Source organism: Bipolaris zeicola (assembly GCF_000523435.1).
Source record: "Bipolaris zeicola 26-R-13 unplaced genomic scaffold scaffold_36, whole genome shotgun sequence".
Taxonomy (NCBI): Eukaryota; Fungi; Ascomycota; class Dothideomycetes; order Pleosporales; family Pleosporaceae; genus Bipolaris; species Bipolaris zeicola.
Window position 1 is genome coordinate 92334 of NW_006912085.1, and position 19830 is coordinate 112163.

The 19830-nt window shown below is 51.6% G+C and overlaps 7 protein-coding genes across 7 annotated transcripts; 4 read left to right on the forward strand and 3 right to left on the reverse strand.

Annotated features, from left to right (window-relative positions):
- Nucleotides 1-28: 28 nt before the first annotated feature.
- COCCADRAFT_34951 (uncharacterized protein) lies at nt 29-2068 on the reverse strand (the record flags this gene model as incomplete). The annotated part of the gene is made up of 1 exon (XM_007711940.1): nt 29-2068. The coding sequence occupies one exon, from the start codon at nt 2066-2068 to the stop codon at nt 29-31; it is 2040 nt and encodes a 679-aa protein (XP_007710130.1).
- Nucleotides 2069-2439: 371 nt separating this feature from the next.
- Nucleotides 2440-5421, forward strand: COCCADRAFT_3251 (uncharacterized protein; the record flags this gene model as incomplete). The annotated part of the gene is made up of 1 exon (XM_007711915.1): nt 2440-5421. The coding sequence occupies one exon, from the start codon at nt 2440-2442 to the stop codon at nt 5419-5421; it is 2982 nt and encodes a 993-aa protein (XP_007710105.1).
- A 64-nt stretch (nt 5422-5485) lies between these two features.
- COCCADRAFT_24521 (uncharacterized protein) lies at nt 5486-6994 on the reverse strand (the record flags this gene model as incomplete). Its single annotated transcript, XM_007711927.1, has 2 exons — nt 5486-6138; nt 6187-6994. The coding sequence occupies 2 exons, from the start codon at nt 6992-6994 to the stop codon at nt 5486-5488; spliced, it is 1461 nt and encodes a 486-aa protein (XP_007710117.1).
- A 927-nt stretch (nt 6995-7921) lies between these two features.
- Nucleotides 7922-8515, forward strand: COCCADRAFT_90545 (uncharacterized protein; the record flags this gene model as incomplete). The annotated part of the gene is made up of 1 exon (XM_007711967.1): nt 7922-8515. One exon carries the CDS (start codon nt 7922-7924, stop codon nt 8513-8515), a length of 594 nt encoding a protein of 197 aa, XP_007710157.1.
- Nucleotides 8516-9999: 1484 nt separating this feature from the next.
- COCCADRAFT_3254 (uncharacterized protein) lies at nt 10000-10921 on the reverse strand (the record flags this gene model as incomplete). The annotated part of the gene is made up of 6 exons (XM_007711916.1): nt 10000-10131; nt 10179-10387; nt 10434-10482; nt 10536-10596; nt 10652-10866; nt 10916-10921. The coding sequence occupies 6 exons, from the start codon at nt 10919-10921 to the stop codon at nt 10000-10002; spliced, it is 672 nt and encodes a 223-aa protein (XP_007710106.1).
- Nucleotides 10922-11555: 634 nt separating this feature from the next.
- COCCADRAFT_90448 (uncharacterized protein) lies at nt 11556-17130 on the forward strand (the record flags this gene model as incomplete). Its single annotated transcript, XM_007711968.1, has 3 exons — nt 11556-13914; nt 13962-14316; nt 14700-17130. 3 exons carry the CDS (start codon nt 11556-11558, stop codon nt 17128-17130), a joined length of 5145 nt encoding a protein of 1714 aa, XP_007710158.1.
- Nucleotides 17131-17968: 838 nt separating this feature from the next.
- COCCADRAFT_3257 (uncharacterized protein) lies at nt 17969-19705 on the forward strand (the record flags this gene model as incomplete). Its single annotated transcript, XM_007711917.1, has 3 exons — nt 17969-18494; nt 18548-19527; nt 19610-19705. 3 exons carry the CDS (start codon nt 17969-17971, stop codon nt 19703-19705), a joined length of 1602 nt encoding a protein of 533 aa, XP_007710107.1.
- Nucleotides 19706-19830: the final 125 nt, after the last annotated feature.

The window sequence follows — 19830 nt, forward strand, 5'->3', positions numbered from 1 at the left end:
TCATCTATGAACGCTCATACCCTCTCTATTAATGTTTAATCTTGACTTTAATGTCCACGTTCCTTGCACTCTGCCACACACTATCACTGACTTTGACGGGTAATTTCCGTCCTTTGAGTCGTTGATCAATCAACCACAGTCCCACGACAAATTCGTATCTGGTCAGTCTTCCAATTGCTCGTCCGTCTACCAAGTCCCATACTTCTTCTAGCACGTGCGTGGGTAAGCGACTCCTCGTCCAAATCTCTTTGACCACAAGATTCAGTACGTCGGCGGATGGATCATCGTCAGGCGCTGCACGAGGCGATGGAGGTATGAAAAGGCCTTTGTTTGCCGCCCAGACCCCTTCGTACCGTTTTCGCTCTCTTTCAGTGATCTGGTCACGCCATCGCTTTCGATTTCCCTCATCGTGCTTGTTCGGATGTTTCCGCCCTTTGATGCCCATGATTCTTGTGCCTTTCTTTTTGTACTTGTCCACCTTGTTATCTTCATCGTCTGATGAGGATGGCTCTTTGCGCATTGTGGTACGCAACTTTCCTGTGCTTTTCGGAGGTGAATTCTTTTGCGGAGACGGAGACCGGTGAAACGGCAAGTGGTGATGGTGGTGTTGCTTGCGTGGTGGAAAGAGCGGCTCGACTGACATGGGGCGAGGCGCGGGGGAAACATTGCGAGACTGTGAAGCTAAAGCTGCGCCCATGATTGCGCTTGATAGGGACTCTCCGGTCATGTGCTGAGTGATCTGCTTGACTGATTCGCGTTGGTAGTTGTTGTGATACACCGAAGGGGAGGCCGTTCCTATATTAGATGCTGGTCGATGAGGCGAGAGATTCCGCACCGGAGAGGCTGAACCTGGCGTTTGAGCACCTGCGCGTGATTTGATCTGAATGGGTGTTGTCGGTTGAAGCTTTTGCGAAGCCGGCACTGACTCTGCTTTCCGGGTAGTCGAGCGACGAGGTGGAGGCACGGTTGGCTTGAGTTTGACTTCTGCGTCCTCTTCTTCTTGTTCCTCTTTTGCGGACTTGAAAGAAGACGGCGTTGAAGGCGGTTTAGAGCTTTCCATGGATGTCGACATTCTCCTTGCCTGACGGGAGCCTTTTCGAGGTGGTGAGATTGCCGTCGTCAGAGCTGCTAATTCTACTGGCTTCTGCTTGACCGGAGGTGATTTCATAGGACCCTTTTTAGGCGTATTGAAGTATGCTTTGTCATTCGCACCGTCAGTGAGTTGTGGGGATAGCTGAATCTGGTGCTTTGGCTTTGGCTTGACAGGTGGAGGTGTCTGTGTCCTTTTCCTCTGCAGCGGAGCGTTATCTTCTTCCGGGTCAGGTGGTAGTGAAAAGGTCCGCCGAGGCTTTGGGGATCGAACAGGAGGCGGCGAACTTCGAGCAACATGTAAAGGCGTAGAAGTCTGGTCGGTCGGCGTTGTAGATCTGCCTTGTTCAAACATCTTTACTAAGGTATTTGTAGGCGGTATAGGAGTATCGTCGGTGGGCCTGCTGGTTAATTCCGGTCGCTGGGCACGGCTGGCAGCTGAGCGCGACTCAAGACTGTCTCTCCTTTTCTGCTGCTGCGGACCAGGCTTCTTAGGCTCAAGTTTCGCAAGCAGATTGCCCACACTACCAGGCGGAGGTAGGATATCCCTTTCATTCGGCTCTTGTTCGTCCATCGTAGGCGCGGGCTGGAGTTTGGGTTGGGGCATGGGCTTCAGAGGGCTGTGCCGGGCAGCGGCCAGCCGTGCCGCGATGTTGGATGGAGATGGTACACGGTCAAGGTGATCGCCAGGAACGCTCAACGACGTAGCATTCGCCGGGTTGGAGGTGATTGGTCTGCTGACGCCTAGAGATCCGCCGGTATGGTCTCGTTGTAAGGATGCAGGGCTGCCTGTTCCAACCCGCGTGGCTGCTAGCCAGGCTGCATTGTCTCCTCCGGTATATGTGTTGGTGACAGGCTTCGGCTTCACAGGGGGTTTGGAGAAGGCTTTCGAGGCGCCCTGCAATGCAGCGTTGCGTACGTTGTGCTGCACATCTCCGGCTGACTGCGGGACCCAGCCCTGGTTGCGTGTAGAGCTCATTTATGCTCCATCGGGTTGGTCAACAATAATGACGTACACAAAGGGATTTCAAGGCTATCGATTCGGGTTGGACGGTAGCGCTACGCAGCATACATATGTACATGGAAGGAAGAGAAAAAGAGAGACGGCGCTGAAAACGAACAGTGGAGTCGCAATTCTAATGTTCCAAGATTAGCACTGTCAGCCTCATGACAGCCCCCGTTTATCCACCTGTGCATGGGTGATGTCCTGGGCAGTACGCTAACCGCTTCCATGCCTAAGAGCCACGTGATCACGCGCAACGCTAAACGCGACCTTCCAGGCATCCACGACGCGGCATTCAAATACCAACGACGGCCCACTGCGTGGTGCTCCTCATCAATGCACTCAAAATGGTAGAAGATACGCCAATGCCAGATACAGACGCCGTACGGGAAAACACCCTCATGTACGGCCATGATGACGACCTGGACGAGAAATACCCGCTGCGGCCTTTGAATTTACACAAGACACTGCCGTTTCACACATTGTTCACCGATCTTTTCAACCCGCTCATGGACACGCAAAAAAAGAAGCAGCCGGTTGGCCCCCGGCGCAAGGTTGGACCGCACGGCCGCGGCAACCTAACGCCACATGAAGCCAAGCGGAACATCGTCGAGCGCTTTATTGCGAATTGGCGGAAGCAGGTGGGGAATGACTTCTATCCTGCAATGCGTCTCATTATCCCCGAGAAAGACCGAGAGCGGGCAATGTATGGTTTGAAAGAGAAGACAATAGCAAAAATCTTGATCAAGCTCACCAGAATTGGCAAGGATTCAGATGATGCGAAGCACATGCTCAACTGGAAGTTACCTAGTCAGCTGCAAAAGGCACCAACTTGGACTGCTGGCGACTTTGCCGGACGGTGCTATGAGATTCTATCGTCACGTCAGCTCAAGACAGAGTACAGCGACATGAGCATCGCGGAAGTCAACAATGCTCTCGACAAATTATCGCAGGTCGGTACCGAAGAGGAGCAAGTTAAAATCTTCCAGAGATTTTATCGGAGAATGAATGCCGAGGAAATGACGTGGCTTATTCGGATGATTCTTCGTCAGATGAAAATTGGCGCGACTGAGAAGACCTTGCTTGATATTTGGCATCCAGATGCAGAAACGCTATTCAACGTGTCATCAAATCTTCGGCGTGTTTGTTGGGAGCTTTTTGATCACAACATACGTCTTGAAGGCGAGAATACTGGTCTTAGTCTCATGCAATGCTTCCAACCGCAACTAGCTCAATTTCAGGACAAAGTAGGCTCGTTCCAGAAAATGGTTACCAGGTTCAAAGGAGATTCAGATGACGATACGTTCTGGATTGAGGAGAAACTGGACGGCGAACGCATGCAACTACATATGGTAGAGGACTCAGATGCGCCAGGCGGGAGATCGTTTGGCTTCTGGTCGCGAAAGGCAAAAGACTACACTTATCTCTATGGAAAGCATTTCCACGGCGACGAAGCTGGAGCACTCACGCGGTTCGTAACAGAAGCATTTGGGAAGAATGTGAGGAACATTATCCTCGATGGCGAAATGGTTACCTGGGACATGGAAACTGATCACATCGTTGGGTTTGGTACTCTCAAGACGGCAGCCATATCTGAAAAGGAGAACAAAACAAACCAAGAGACTGGCCAGCGACCATTGTTTCGAGTGTTTGACTGTGTATATCTGAACGATACGTTGCTCACCCAGTATACGCTTCGTGATCGCCGTCGTGCTCTGGAAAGCGCTGTCAAAGGTGTACATCGCAGATTAGAAGTCCATCCATATATTGAGGCGCGTTCGCATACTGAGATCGAGCCGGCGCTGCGAAAAGTGGTTGCTGAAGCATCCGAGGGCTTGGTGTTAAAGAACCCTCGCTCAATGTATTGCTTGAACCAACGAAACAACGATTGGATGAAGGTGAAGCCGGAGTACATGTCCGAGTTTGGAGAGTCTCTTGACTGCATTGTCGTGGGAGGGTACTTTGGCTCTGGCCGTCGCGGTGGTGCCCACTCATCTTTTCTCTGTGCGTTACTGACGAACAAGAGCGCAAAGCCAGGAGACCCCAAACACGAACATTGTTGGTCATTCTTCAAAGTTGGTGGTGGATTTAGCTCGGACGACTACGCTGCTTTACGAGGACGAACGCAAGGAAAATGGCATGACTGGGATCCTCGGCGTCCACCGCCATTCATCGAACTAGGTGGCCACGAGCAGAATCGGCAACATGAGAGACCGGACCAATGGATTAGACCAAGTGACTCTGTCGTACTGGAGTGCAAAGCTGCCAGCGTCGAGAGCAGCGACAAGTTCCGCTTGGCATTGACACTCCGCTTTCCGCGCTTCAAGCAGCTCAGGACAGACAAACGATGGGATCAGGCGCTTTCCGTGCAGGAATTCCTGGAAGTCAAAACTAAAATAGAGATCGAGAAGTCCGAGAAAGAGAAGGAATTCAAGATCGAACAGTCACGACGCAAGAAGGCGCGCACATCGAAGAAGCCGCTGGCGGTGATGGGCAACGATACAGTGACGACGCCTTATGCAGGCCCAGAGTCTAAAATCTTCGACGGACTCAGCTTCTATGTCATGACTGAGCAGGTGCACCCAATGAAGAAATCTAAAGCCGACCTAGAGGCACTGATCAAAGCCAACGGTGGCAAGCTTGTCCAACGCGACTCTACAGACAAGAATCTCATCATCATTGCCGACAAACGGCTGATCAAAGTCGTGTCGCTGGAAAAGCGAGCTACAAACAACATCGTCAAGCCAATCTGGATCCAAGACTGTATTACGCAAAGCGAAGCAGACACTGGCGCACTGCCCTACCTACTCCCTTTTGAACCGAATAGGCACATGTTCTACCTCCACGATGACGATCAATTCGAGATTGAGAGCAACGTAGATGAAAATGGCGATTCTTATGCACGCGACATTGCGGACGTGGAAGAGATGAGGAAGTTGCTGGATGGGATGATGAAACCGGAAAGTCCAGCTACGTTCCAGCGACAAGAATTTTTGAAACAGTTGGAAGATCATAGCAAGCCTCTGGAGCAGCTGAAGACTCATATGTTTCACTCTGTCAAAGCTGTTTTTCCAGATGATGTGGATAGCGAAGAATGGTCGTTGAAGGCGCAACTGGCGAAGAACTATCTCCGTTTTGGAGATGGGCTGATTGCTGATAACGAGGAAGAAGAGGGAGTCACGCACATCGTTGTACCAGACGAGAGATCTATGCCCAAGAGATTGAATCCGAGAATCTCTGGACTTGCTCGAATAGTTGGTATAGGATGGGTGGAAAAGTGCTGGGAAGAAGGTACAAGGTTGGATGAAGAGAGATTTCAATGGGGTTAGAGCCCCATCCACTTTTACATTTCACAATGATAATGATCATGATGCCACGAATAGCTCAGCCTTCTCAAAACGTGCTTCCCTTCGTCAATCTCCTCCGCCACCCCCTCTCCCTCATCTCCCTCTCTCCAGTATCCGCCCGCGATATCCTAAGCTCCCCACTCGGTACTATCAACGAACCCCCGCTCTGTTTCAAACGACTCCGCAAGTCGTCTTCCTCTAGATACTCAGCCTCGGTACCAAGCTCCTGCCTGACTGCAGCCGAGTAATCCATGATGCTGCGCAACAGCCCCGGTCTCCGCCCACTCTTGTACATTCTCGAGCTCAGCCGTGTATCGAGCCACATGCCTATCATGATGCATGTCCAGATGAAGTTGAATATGGACACCATGAAGAGGAAGATGTAGGAGAAGCCCCACTGGTATGTCTCGCTTGGTTGACAGGAGCCGTGCTCAAGCAAGTATGAAGTGTTGTATACATCTGTGGGACGGTCCTCGAAAGCAACGGGGACCTGTCCATGCCATTCTGGCGGAGGTATTATCTTTTCTGGGTAGGTCCGGTAGGTTGTAATATTGAGGCTTGGGGAAGTGAGCTCTAGAGGTGTCGTCATCCCTTCTACTACCCATTTTGAAGGCTCATCAGTGTATAGCTCGGAGTAAGTAAAACCGTCTACAGTTGTTCCGGGGGTTCTGCCTGTATCAGGATCGAATTGTTCCATGTCTGAGTAGAGGTTAGCCAGCTACTGAGGAGAGTTTACGTTCGACATACAAAGTTTGACAGCGTTTCTAAGTTCCGTATCGGCTTCTGTGATTATCAAGGGTTTGTCGTAGCGTAATAATCTATCCGCATCTTGAATAATGTTCGTCACTCGTCTTACTTTACCCCACTCGATGAGGTTGTGGTCGTGATTCTCCACATATAGCTCGTACGTAGTAATGTAACCCGTCATGGCACCCATCAAAGTCGGAAATGATAGCACGTACAGAGTCGACAGCAACATGGACAGCATCGCAAGCCACCTGAAGAACCGACGCCGTGTTCTTTTGCCAAACGCCAGAAACTCTTTTGCTAATACACCAAGCGTACCCATAGTCGTTGTTTCAAACGCAACAGCCGCGTAGAGTTTGTAGGAAGTGAAATGCATCTCCATGTGATATATCAGCCACTCGTTGAAGACGCGATAGTTGATCCAACCCAGCAGTAACTGTCCCCCTCTCCCGACGATGACATCCCAAGCAACGTCGATAACTTTGACCTGGGTGAAGGTGAAGGCTCCAAAGCTGAGGTTTGGCGTGAAAAAGTAGGAAGAATCCATGATGCGCCATGTCGCACCAGGCTTTTCTTTCCAAAGACCATTGGGATAGCAGTCCCGGCCCATTATGTAGCTCTGTGATGTCATTTCCGCGGCTGCAGCGAGGACTACAATGATGGCGAGCGCAAGGAGGGCCGCAAGAGCAATCAAAGTTACTTTCCAAGGAGAAGACGACCAGATTTCTCTCAACCCGGCTTTATGAGTCTCTATCTTGGGCTGCAGTATATCAGATCCGGTGCCATCGTCGAGGCGCTGCATTTCCATCGTTTCCGCGCGTTTACCTTGCTCTTCAGTCGCGTCCTGGGAGGTGATGGAGATATACGCGGATGGCCTCATATCGGAACAAGCGATAACATGTGATACACATCGAGAGTAAGAGACATGTGTACGTGTGTGTCCGGAGGTATAATTTTAGAGATGGTATGATAATTTGAAGTGCGCTGCGTTTAGGCGTCCAAGATCGTCGTACGTACGAACCTGGCTGTTACAAGGCCAAGCGAGGCGCAGCAGTGTGAGCATTGCAGATTGGGGGCTGGAAGATGGCCGTGACAATCGAAAATACGTTGGAGCACTGAAGCTGGTACTTGTTGTTTTGCCATGGTTGACGCGGGCTGTGAAATGGGTGTAAATTCTGTAAATTCTATTTAGTGGCGATGGAAGGGGTGGTTCTATACGAAGTACTAGTAGTATGCCGCTACGCGCATCATTAGCATGGGGGAAGCCAGACAGCGCTAGTAGTAGGGTCCACAACGAGATGTCTATCCTCCAGGCCTCGCAACCTACCCGTAGCTCGACCGCAAAAACAAACCATCTTATCTTGCAACAGTGATGCAGTTCGGCGGTACGAGCCAAGTCGGGCAGGTTAGTTTATGCTAGCGGCACACACCCCGCACATCCCGCTTCCAACCAGGGGCCAGCAACGGACCAAGCCATAAATGGTAATGTTTACATTGTCTTCGATGAAGTTGATTCGTTGCATGTGTAATGAATTCTATCGAACCGGAATGCACAAGGTTTGCGATGCAGCATGTGAGCAAGAATCGAGCGGGAATTTAGCAACAATGCCTCCTGAGCTGCTGGACCCTTTCACCCTTACTCCACCAGGGTGGAGAGAGAGGAGAAGAACAACTTGAATCGCCCTACTTACCGCAAGCTGTAAAGGCATATCCCATCAGAATGCCTGTATCTGAAATGACCGCCCTCTGGAACCTGCGAATAGCTTTGCTCACGGGGCTGGCCGTCACTCTCCTAGGCGCATTCTACGTCTACCAGTCACCATCGCCTCTGGATTTCACAATACCGCATCGCACATCAGGCAACGGCTTACCCGGACTCGAATTATCGCTCAGCCAGAAATCTCGAGATCCGCCTACTCTCCTTGTGACTGTGGAGAACAATCACTCCGACACAACGTACACGGTACTCAAATGGAACACGCCACTGGATCTGTACGCACTCGACGCGGGCGTCTTCAACATAGTAGACGAAACTAGCCACCGCGAGATAGAACAGGCTATAATACATATTACCCGCAAGATGCCGCCGCCTCCGAACCAGTTGTTGACGTTAGCGCCTGGTATGCGAGAAGAGGTTGAGATAGTGTTTAATAGACCGTGGATGCCAGAGCGCAGGCCTGCAAAGTACAGAGTTAGTGCTGAAGGAGTATTCAAGGGCGCGTGGGCAAAGCATCGAGATGAATTGACAAAGGACAAGTTATACGCTTTTGCGGAAAGTCCGTTCAGTGGGCGGAGATTCGCAACGAATGAAGTTATTGTGGAAATTTAATGATAATACAGATGTAATGAGATACAAAGGATTGAACATGCATACAACATATGAATGAATACTGAAGTATTCACAGTGTAGCTTTGTCTAGTCTTCGCTCTTCATCCCTCTGCCATATCCTCAACCTTCCAGCCCACGCTCTTTCCCCGCCTCCTTTACAGATCTATTTGTGCCCTGGTATCCAAACAACCTCCCTCCCTATATATAAAAAATCCTACACGATGTGTGCGTGAATGCCTGCGATATATACTAAACCACCGCCCCTCACATCAGCAACAGCGAATCCTAAGCGTTCAGCGTAAAACATACCTTTCTCGGCTTCTCCAACCGCTCCCACAGTGAAACCCGCGAAGCCTTCGTCACCGCCCTCTTAATCGAATCTCTCGTGAGTATCCGTTTCATCTTCGCTTTCTGCTAATCGTGATAGTAACAAGACAGTTGAATATGTCACAAAAGACTGCCAACAAAAAGAAGAAAACGTGATTTAAAAAGTCTTGTTCGGTTTTACGAAGAAATTGTGGAGTCAGAGTAAAGCAGTGGTATACATACACCCGCTAGTCGGAAATTACCTCAAATGCTTTTTTTGAAGGGAGTCTTGGTGAGTATATCTGAATGCCGGACATTAAAACGGCAAACGAACTTGGGTATCCGCAAGTGTGTATGTTTGAATTTGAGATTGACCGGCGGAATAAAGTTTGTTAGATGTGGAAAGTTACACGGATGAGAGTCGGGACTGGGTTGTTTTGCTGACTGGAACATCGGGGAAGAAAGGGGGAGAAATTGATGATTGCCAGTCTTGTTATTTTGGTGGGTCTTTGGAGGTAACCAACCTGACGAGTATGAATATGTGGGGTTTTGTTGCATGTGCCATGTGAAGATACAAATGGCTTTTGCTGTGAGGTTGTGTTGGATTATAGTTAGTATAAGGGTGTTGATAGGCTCCATCATGTAAAAGGCGGATCAAGAATGGTGGAGGTAGTGAGAGGGCTGCAGTGTGTATGTAATCGATGGCGAAGGGAAGTTGTATCTGCGACATGGGTAGTAATAGCGGCATGACTGTATAGGTTGGAATTTTAACAGTGAGGGTATAGGTTCATCCTTCTTTTTGTAGTGTGTCACACTTCGGACTACATACCATATTTACTACTTATCAAGGCTAGTTGATAGACTGGCTGTAATAGGTAGAGGCTAGCCTCAATGTCCGCCTCGCACTTGAAGCTAGTCCGGAGACTGGCCTATGTTACTATGTGTAGTAGGCGGAACATCAAACGCTGCTACACGGATGGATTGTAAGAAAGGATCGATCAAACGCCTTCACATGAAAACGTCATTTCAAGGGCTAGCATGCTGATCCCGTTACGGTAACCGAAGCTAATTCAAAGCCAACAACCGTTACATAGCGCCATTCCCGCAACTCCTGGTCATGTGACATACTGGCTCCATCTTGTGCATTTATTGCTTGCCGCGTGCCTGCCCCTCGATGTTCACCTCCTCAGACTGTCCAGCCGAGCCTGAAGATCATCGTCGTCGGGGTCAGCACCTCCTCCGCCAACGGCCTGTGCCACCCTAGTTTCAGGGACTGTATTCTTTTGCAGGCCACTGGGTGTTTCGCCAAGCTGTCACTCGTTAGCAAATGCGCTTCTAAACATAACATTCGACCTACAGCCTGGCCTAGATCAATGCCTATCTCGTCCAAAACTTGGTTGACTACGTCCTCGCTCTCCTCTTCGTCTTCCATGCCCGTGGCATCGTCGATGGCGTCATCCATCATCTCCTGTCGTTGATCCATGATGTCATTCTCTTTTTCGAATTCCATGGCGATACGCTGAAGCGCAGGGAGGTTCATCTGCCTGTTCATGCTTCCAAGCAGTGCTGCGAATGTTAGTATTGTGGTGGGCACATTGGAACATGGACCTACTCGTGGCGCCCTTCATAGACTGCATCATCTGCTCATTGCTGCGAACCGTCTGCTTGCGGTCAGCCACATAGCCCCAATCTGGTTGATCATGCCCATATTTACCTGGATCCTCAACGAAATCGCCTGTAGTTGTGTGCGCATCTGGTAGAACTTCTGGATATAGCTGGAGCGAGTGTCAGTCCCAAGCCAGCAATGCGATAGGCAGCAGGCCAGCATACCGTCGTGTCCGCACCAAGTCCTTTGCCTGTATCCGCAATGGGCCCATTTGGCCATTTTTGGCGCTCTTCTTGATGTCTGCAACCAGCTTCTTTTCCTGGTTCTCGAGCTTCACGCGCTCACGGTCTAGCTCTCGTTGCGTCTTCTCGAGTGCACGCTGGTGTTTGCGCAGCCGCTCCGCCGGCGTCATGCGCTTTCCGAAGGCCCATTCTACGATCTGGGGGATATGTCAGCTGAGGCTGTAGCGAAAACCAGGCAATACTCACATTCATGGCGGCGACGGGTGCGAAGTGGAGAAGGGCCGTAGGATGGCGTAGACTTGGTGGGAGATTAGCGGGTAGGGCCTAACCGCTACCTGTCGCTATCAAGGATGTGATGTAGGCAGGTAGATTGGCAAAGATGGCGGTGAAGTAGCCCACCTGCAACCACCCGGGCTCCCAGTAATTGTCACACGTGGGCTGGGTTGCTGGATTGTGGTAGATATTTGGTGTTCTGCCTGCCTGGTCGAGTAGCCGTTGGATCGTCACGCAGGCCGGCACGTAGGCATGTAGGGGACTGCAATGCCGAGCCTTTGTCAAGTTATCACACTTGCATTGTCGGGCTTCCACTAGCTAACGGATTTCTATACTGGAGGCTCGCTGTCTCCCCCTCCAGGCCACTTCCTTGCCACTCGCTCACATGCAAGACGCTGTATCGCATTGTCAGCCGGGCGGTCGCGTAGGAAGTGGGCGACAGCCAATCCCTGCGTGCAATCTTGGTGGCGTGTGCACCACCAACTCTGACGTTCCCTCGCTGCATATTCTTTTCCTTCGTCCGCCGCCTCCCTCGTCCACGACACCATCTCCCCGTATCCAACACGACATGCGCCCCTCCTTGTAGCCTACAACAATACATCAAACCTCCCCGATGAATCCAAACCGCCGCAACAACCGCCGCCCCTCCACGCCGGGAGAGTCCTCCAGCAGCCGCCAAGGCTCTTCCGACGGCTTTGTCCCGCGCCGAAATGCAGGACCCGGATACATGACCGTCGGCGGCGGTAGCACAACCAGTGATGCCGCTGCCCGCCTGGTGTCTATGCTGGACGAAGACTCTGGCTATGGCGGTAGTGTGCAGGATGGCGAAGGCTCTGGCATGAATTGGCGCTCCAACATTGGCGAAGACCGCCCCTCACCTGTACCCATACTCTCCGCAGGCTCATCAAATGCTGAGCACGAGAAGCAGCGCAGCCACGTCCTTCAACTGCGATACAACCAGAACAAAAATGCCCTCGGCCGCGCAATCCACGGCACAATCGAGGCCTTGAAGAGTTTCCAAGAAATGAATTTGAAATGGCCCGCGCACTACCCTTCTATCCAAGCAGCAGAGAAGCAAAAATCACATCTTCGCAGCGACTCGCGGCCCGGACTACACCACACCCAGTCCGCAATGGGCGACTTCGATCCCGCTTCCCGCTCGCCTGAACGACCCCGCGGACCACGACGAGCCGGTACCACGATCGGAGACGACGCCGAGTCCAGTTCAGCCATCGAACAAAAGCGAAAGGACGAGCCTCGACTAGTGACACCTCAACTCGCCCACGATTTCTCGGTCCTGAAATTAGAATTGCGCATGGGCAGCCGGACACAAACAGATTTGGTCCATTCGCTCGAAAAGAACTCCGTCGCCTCTCTCCTGGACGGTCAGATCCAGCAAAGTATACGCCACCTGTTTGCCCTCAAGGAGCGCATTGAAGACACCTCAAGCAAGGTCCTGGTGACCGGAGACCTGAACGCTGGAAAGTCTACGTTCTGCAACGCCCTGCTCCGTCGCAAAGTTCTTCCCGAAGACCAACAGCCTTGCACGAGCATATTCTGCGAGGTCCTTGACTTTAGAGAGAATGGCGGGGTTGAGGAAGTTCATGCCATCCCCATTGGATCGACCTACAACCGCAACGACGAGAGCACATACATTGTCTTTGATCTGAAGGACCTTGAAAAGATTGTGATCGACAACGATCATTTCTCACAATGCAAGATTTATGTCAAAGACATCCGCGATGTGGACGAATCTCTGCTGAACAACGGCGTGGTTGACATTGCCCTTATTGATGCACCTGGACTCAATGCCGATTCCATTAAGACCACGGCAGTTTTCGCCCGTCAAGAAGAAATTGACGTTGTTGTCTTTGTCGTTTCAGCCGCCAACCACTTTACAGAATCTGCGAAAAACTTTATCTTCACAGCAGCCCGCGAGAAGGCTTACATGTTCATGGTGGTGAACGGCTTCGATACGATCAGGGATCAGAGACGCTGCCAGGAAATGATTTTGAAGCAGGTCAACAGCCTCAGCCCAGCAACTTTCAAGGAATCCAGCGAACTAGTGCACTTTGTTTCGAGTAACGCAATTCCCATGGGTGCAGGCGGAAGTCCTCCAGATGACGACGATGACGACCCATCGGGCAAGGGTAAGGGCAAGGAAGCAGAAAAACAGCGGGATTTCGCAGACCTTGAAGCTTCACTAAGACGTTTTGTCCTGGAGAAGAGGGCCAGATCAAAGCTAGCGCCAGCAAAGACTTATCTGCTCAACGTATTAGGAGACATGCACAACTTGGCAACTATCAACCGCGATGTTTCCCAGAACGAACTGGACCGTATCAAGAAAGAAATTGAGGCGCTCGAGCCAGAGTTTGAAGAATCAAAGAAGTCTCGAACAGAAGCTGGAGAAGCAGTGGACCGCATGGTGGAGGACACGACCTCGGAGGTCTACGGCCACACCCGCGACACTCTCAACGACTGTATTGCTAAGGTGGCCGAGCTAGACTTGGGCATCGAATACCCAGGACTCTTTTCAGCCTACCAGTATGCCGAAGACATTCGCGATTCCATGTTGCACGAGGTCACCGAAAGCGTTCGCCTATGTGAAGAGTATGCGCGAAACCAGGCTGTACAGGGCTACAATGGCATCAAGAATCTAGGTGTCTTGCATCTCGGCAACAACCTGTATGCGGATGTCATGTTCCGCCCAGAGCGAATGTTTAGAAAGTCTGTGCACGCTCTGGCTAGACAAGTCGACATTGACATTGACTTGTGGGACTTTTTCGATGTCGCAAGTCTTTGGGAGCGACAAGAGAAGGCCGCAGGTGCTGGTATGGCTATGACAGTTGCAGGTCTAGTAGGAGGCAGGCTAGTCGGTGGTGTTGGCTGGGTGGATGGCGCTCTCGGTGCTGCCAAGATCATGGGCACGGCCAATATGAGGAGACTACTGATCCCAGGTCTCGTCGCTGGTGGTAAGTCATGCCGCACAAGCATGTCCCGATTATACTAACGTTTGCAGTTGCTCTCGGAATATCCTATGTTCTTGCATCAGTACCCAAGTCGCTTCCTCATCGACTCAGCGCTAAGCTGTCTCAGCAGCTGACGGCAATCGACTACACCCACTCAAATGCTCTTCGCATTAGCTCCGAGGTCCGACGCGCACTGAAAGGTCCCGCCAATGATGTTCGGATTGGTCTGCAGAGGAACGTTGAAAAACTTCAACTTCAAAAGGAGGAGACGACCAAGATCAAGGCTGAGACCGAAGTAGCTCGCAAATACTTTGGCAACCTGGTCCGCAGCAGTAACGATTTGCTCCAGACAGTGCAGCGAGTTGACCTTGAGGCTGCAGCACCTGTGATTGCTGGCCCGACGCAGTAGGTTAATCAATTCATGTTGTTATGTCCTTTGGAAGAATTATGGATCACGCGAATAAAGCAAGATGCTTTTGAGCATGAAGGCGTTTGAAGGTGTTTAGTGCAGGCTATGATGAAGTCATGGCCGTTTTCCTGTGTACACACAAATAACCAATACCCCTCTTGCCCCATTGAATGACATTTTTAGAATTGCACTTTGACTGTTTGCACATGTGGTTTGCTGATGAGAGTGATGCCAAGCGGAGGTGCGGAGCCCCGAACGTCTGTCGTCATGCTAGGCTCGAACATGAACGCCTAGCCAACGTCGCCGCCCACCTCAACATCCAACATCTGCCACTTGATGGCGCCTCACACATCGTCAAAACCGCGGTGATGGAAGTAAGAAGAGACCCACGGTCTTTTCTTTTCTTCATAATTCTCCTGCTGCTCATCAACTCGCCTGAGCCGCAGCAGCCTACGTTCAATGCGCGCACGCGATTCCGGGAACTCATTGATCGCGAATATTACCAGCTAGACCTGTTGAATCGAACGCGATATGGAGATTTTGATGCGAAGAATAACAAGTGGTTGAATATCAGCGGGCTGCGAGAAGAAGATGGCTTTGCATGGGAACTGCTGGACCCTGTGAGGCAAAAGGCCAAGGCGCAGTCGGAGCAGATACTCAGGGAACCATGGAAGAAGATGCTGGATGGGCCACTCGAACAGGAAGAGCGTATGATGCCCGTATACAAGAACCTTTCTGGCTATGTGCAAGGCGAATGGACACGCTCACCTCTCAGTCGTATCCGACACCCCGGCGATATGGGCAACGCCTCGTCAAACCCGGATAACCCGTTTGGAAACATCGTTGACTTTGACCGGAATATAACGGGAGCAGGAGGACCGGTGCGGCTGCATATCACGGAGCTCGAAGACAAGATGCGAAGAAACGAGAACCAAACCATATCTGAGATTAGCGCAAAAGTAATCATCGGTGACAGGGACAGCTTTGGGGGCAACTGGTGGGAGTTTGTAGTCCATGGCGTCCATTTCCTGAAGAGCGGCACTGCTGTGTTGACTACGACCAGCGAGCGATTTGCAGGAATCTTCGCCCTACCCCATATGCAGATTTCGCCGTATCTGTATGCCACATCGCAGGAGTTTCTCAACTGGACCATACACGAAACGATCGAGCGGCAAGAGAAACGTACGTTTGTCTTGTGGAACCCGTGGACATCTGCGGTAGATGGAGCCAACGAAGGCTTGTTCCAGGGTCGTCATTGCGAGTTTGTGTTTTATCTTCAAGAGTTTCCGAGCCCGTATAACATTGACATGGACTGGCTGGAGCACGAACTACGATATCCCACGGGAGCTCCGATTCCGCGGCAAACATCACACACCATGTCTATGGTGGGCTTCTCTCCGGACTGCGGGCTTGTGATTGAGTCAAAGGGTCCTCCAGACTTTCCACCCTCCGAAGCAATGCACTTGGTGGGCTCAAAAACGGAAATCTTCAATACGCGGGCCAGACAATCCGTCATTGCATTTGCCATCAGTTTGGCATTCCAGCTCTGGTTTACCATGAAGCAGATGAAGGAGACTGCAACACCATCGATGCGTAGCAGGGTCAGCTTCTATACCATTGCCATGATGGCTGTGGGTGACGGGTTCACATTCTTAATTCTCATCTTTATGTATCTTTTCCTGGGCACGGCACAGCTAGCGCTTTACAGCATAGCATTCATAGCGCTCTTTTCCGTGCTCACACATCTTCGGTTCCTGATGGATATCTGGTCTGTCCAGGCCGCAGAGAGAGCCCGTCAGGAGCGGCAACAGGCATCGGCAACTGCGAATTCAACGCCACCAGCGCCATCTCGTACCGCTACACCAGCAGCGCCCCCCGAAGAGGGATTGCCATTACCAGCCACTGCAGCGCGACCGCGACCGCCTACGCCCATTATCATTGCACCAGACCAGGATGATCCTGACGAGGATGTTGACACTGGTCCAAACAACAACACAACTACTACCAATGCAAATGCGAATCCCAGAGCCGAGCTAGGCACACTATACAGTCGCTTCTGTCTAATGCTGATAGTGCTCTTCTTTGTCACTATCCAGTTTGCCGCGGCGCGCACGACGTACCGTACCGTGTACTTTGACGTTGTTTCATTCTTGTACCTTTCCTTTTGGGTACCACAGATCTATCGAAACACGATGCGAAACTGTCGACGAGCACTGCGGTGGGACTACGTTGTGGGGATTAGTGTTGCTCGGATTGCGCCCGTCAGTTATTTCTATATGAAGGATGACAACGTGCTGTTTGCGCAGACAGACTGGAGGGCCATGGGGGTGTTGGTGGGCTGGGTGTGGATGCAGGTGGTGATGCTGGTAAGCCAGGAGATGCTCGGACCAAGATTCTTTGTCCGAGACGGATGGGCCCCACCGGCATACGACTACCATCCGATCCTCCGTGAGGATGAGGAAGGTGCGACAATGCCGCTGAATATGACGACGTCGAGCGAGTCTGCGACGGTGCTGGATGCATCATCGTCTGGAGCTGGTGCAGAGGGAGAGTCGACCAAGGCATCAGGCGAGTCGAGGTCCAAGGGCAAGAAGGTGTTTGACTGCAGTATCTGCGCCAACGACATTGAAGTGCCAGTGGTACCCGCAGGGGCAGATGAGAACAGTGCGACGGGCACGAGCATGTTGCTGCAACGACGGCAGTATATGGTGACGCCGTGTCGGCACATTTTCCATACTGGCTGTCTCGAAGGGTGGATGCGGTATCGGCTCATGTGCCCTAATTGCAGAGAGAGTCTGCCGCCTCTATAGAGCGAGAAATGAATACACGTTTATTCATATATGCAGGTACTATGTGTACTAGATTGTCGTTTACAAAAGGGATGCGTAATATAGTCACGTGGTGTCATTCTTTGTCGAAGTCCGCGTAAACAAGTGGGCTTGCAAATCATCATTAGCGACGTCGTCATCGTCGTGTTGATCCACCTGCACTGCCAAAAGGTCTGACACAGATGCCTCTGCCACGGGTTAGTGAGAAGCAAGTCATGCTGTCGCAGCAGGGACATGGCCACGGTTCTGGTTGCAAGATTGCTGCGGGTGTGCCCGGCAGGCACTGAGTTTGGCATGGCTGATGGGGTGTTTGTTATTCTTAGCCCCGGAACGCCACACTTAGCCGCCCCGATGCGATGAGTGGCTGGGGCTACCAAGATCCTTGAAGGCCGCCACGCGAACCCTGGCCTTCGCTGCGCATACGCAACCCTCAGCCTCTCCTTCACTCCACCCTCGTTTCCCACTGCATGTCCGCTGCGCTAATTTTTTAGAATACGACAGCTGTGTCTCTCTCTCCGAAACCTTGCTTCCTGCCTGATTTCTGTGGTCATCTCTCCTTGGACCCCCCAAAGACAAGTCTGCTCTACATCCGTTTGTCTACACAATTGTTCGTCGCTGCCGCCTCGGCTCCAGCTGCACCACGCCCTGTGCCCTTTAACCCCGCAGCTTATTGTCGTACATGCTACGTACATAACCAACGTCGCATTCACCGCCTGCTCTCATACAAGAGACTCGACTCCTATCGAAGCGCACATCCCGTTGTGCCGCTTGTCCCGCTGTTTCATCGCGGCTTTTAAAACCGCTCCGGCGCCTGATCACCATGGCCGCCAACGACTACTACAACAATAACAACAACCACAACCCCAACCTCTACGGCCAGCCACCAGACAGAAACGATGCGCCTCTGCCTGTACTGCCAGGAAATCACACACAAACCCCAGTCTCGCCTGTCGGCTCGCCCTTTGACGACCGGCCGCATCCCGTGCATACACACAGCAGTGGAGCCATGAGTGGCATGCCAATTGATACCACGTACTCGAACACCTCATACCAACCGCCCACTCAGTATAGCTCCACCGCACACATCAACGATCCCCATGCGCGGCAGCCAGACCCGTTTGCAGACCAAAATGCAATACCCTTGCAGAATCAAAACAGGAGGAATGACGGTAGCCCTGTACGATACGACAATGATCCAGAGTTTTATGGCATGGGAGTAGAACCGAGGAGAAGGAGCAGTAGAAAGAAGAAGAAGAAGGGCTTGTTCAACGGAGGAGTCACATGGGTCGTATACATTCTTACGGCAGTGCAAGTTGGCGTATTTATTGGAGAACTGATCAAAAATGGTTCGTATATACGGTGACTTCGAGGCTGGACTATGTGCTAACAAGATATCCAGGTATGCTAACCGGCTCTCCCATCCAAACCAAGCCAAACTTCAACATCATGATTGGCCCTTCGCCCTACGTCCTCATCAACATGGGTGCTCGCTTCACGCCCTGTATGCACAACATCAAACGGGTAATTGAGGCCAACCCTCCGGTCGAGTGGCCATGCCCCAACACCACCGTCATCACCCCAAACACACCGCAGTGCACCTTGGCCGAGCTCTGCGGTATGGGCGGCGGCGTTCCTGACCAGCGCGACGTAACCGACTTCAAAGACCGAAGCCACGAGCCCAACCAATGGTGGCGCTTCATCACCCCGATGTTCCTCCACGCAGGTGTCATCCATATAGGCTTCAACATGCTACTGCAATGGACCCTCGGTCGCGACATGGAAAAGGAAATCGGCCCCTTGCGCTTCGCTCTCGTATACTTTTCCGCAGGCATCTTCGGTTTCGTTCTCGGCGGCAACTACGCACCCGACGGTATTACATCTGTCGGCTGCTCCGGTTCTCTCTTCGGTGTCCTCGCTCTCAATTTGTTGGACCTGCTATACAACTGGTCTACGCGTCGTAGCCCCATCAAAGACTTGCTCTTCCTCCTCCTCGACATGGCCATTGCCTTCGTCATCGGTCTCTTACCCGGTCTCGACAACTTCTCGCATATCGGTGGATTCCTGATGGGTCTCGTCCTGGGTATCTGTATCATCCATTCACCCGAGGCGCTCCGAAAACGCACCGGTCAGGGCGAACCACCCTATGCAACCGTGGATACACAGCCTCTCGCCCCGAAAAGCGAAACCTCAGCGTCGAAAGTCACGGCGTTTGCGAAACAACCAATTGGGTTTTTCAAGGGACGAAAGCCCCTGTGGTGGGTGTGGTGGCTTGTTCGTGCTGGTAGTCTCATGGCGGTGTTTATAGGGTTTATACTGCTGCTGAGGAACTTTTACGAGTGGAGGAATACCTGTAGTTGGTGTAAGCATTTGTCTTGTTTGGTAAGTCATTCTCCCCCCCTCCCCCGTCATTTGCCTTTCGTCTAGTGGAGAGGCGGACTTGGACTAACGGTTTACACAATAGGATGTCACGGTGAATGGTGTCAATTGGTGCGATATGGGTAATTTGAAGCTTACTTCGAATCAGACTAGCAAGAGGGATCTGGGGGGTCTTATATAGGGACATGGGTTGCTTTTAGGTGCGGAGATGTTACATTTTTTTCTCTTTGTTGTGAGGAATTGAAAAAAGCAAGCATTTATACCACCCCCATGCATGGCATGTCTTTTTTTGTTTGTAGCATATAA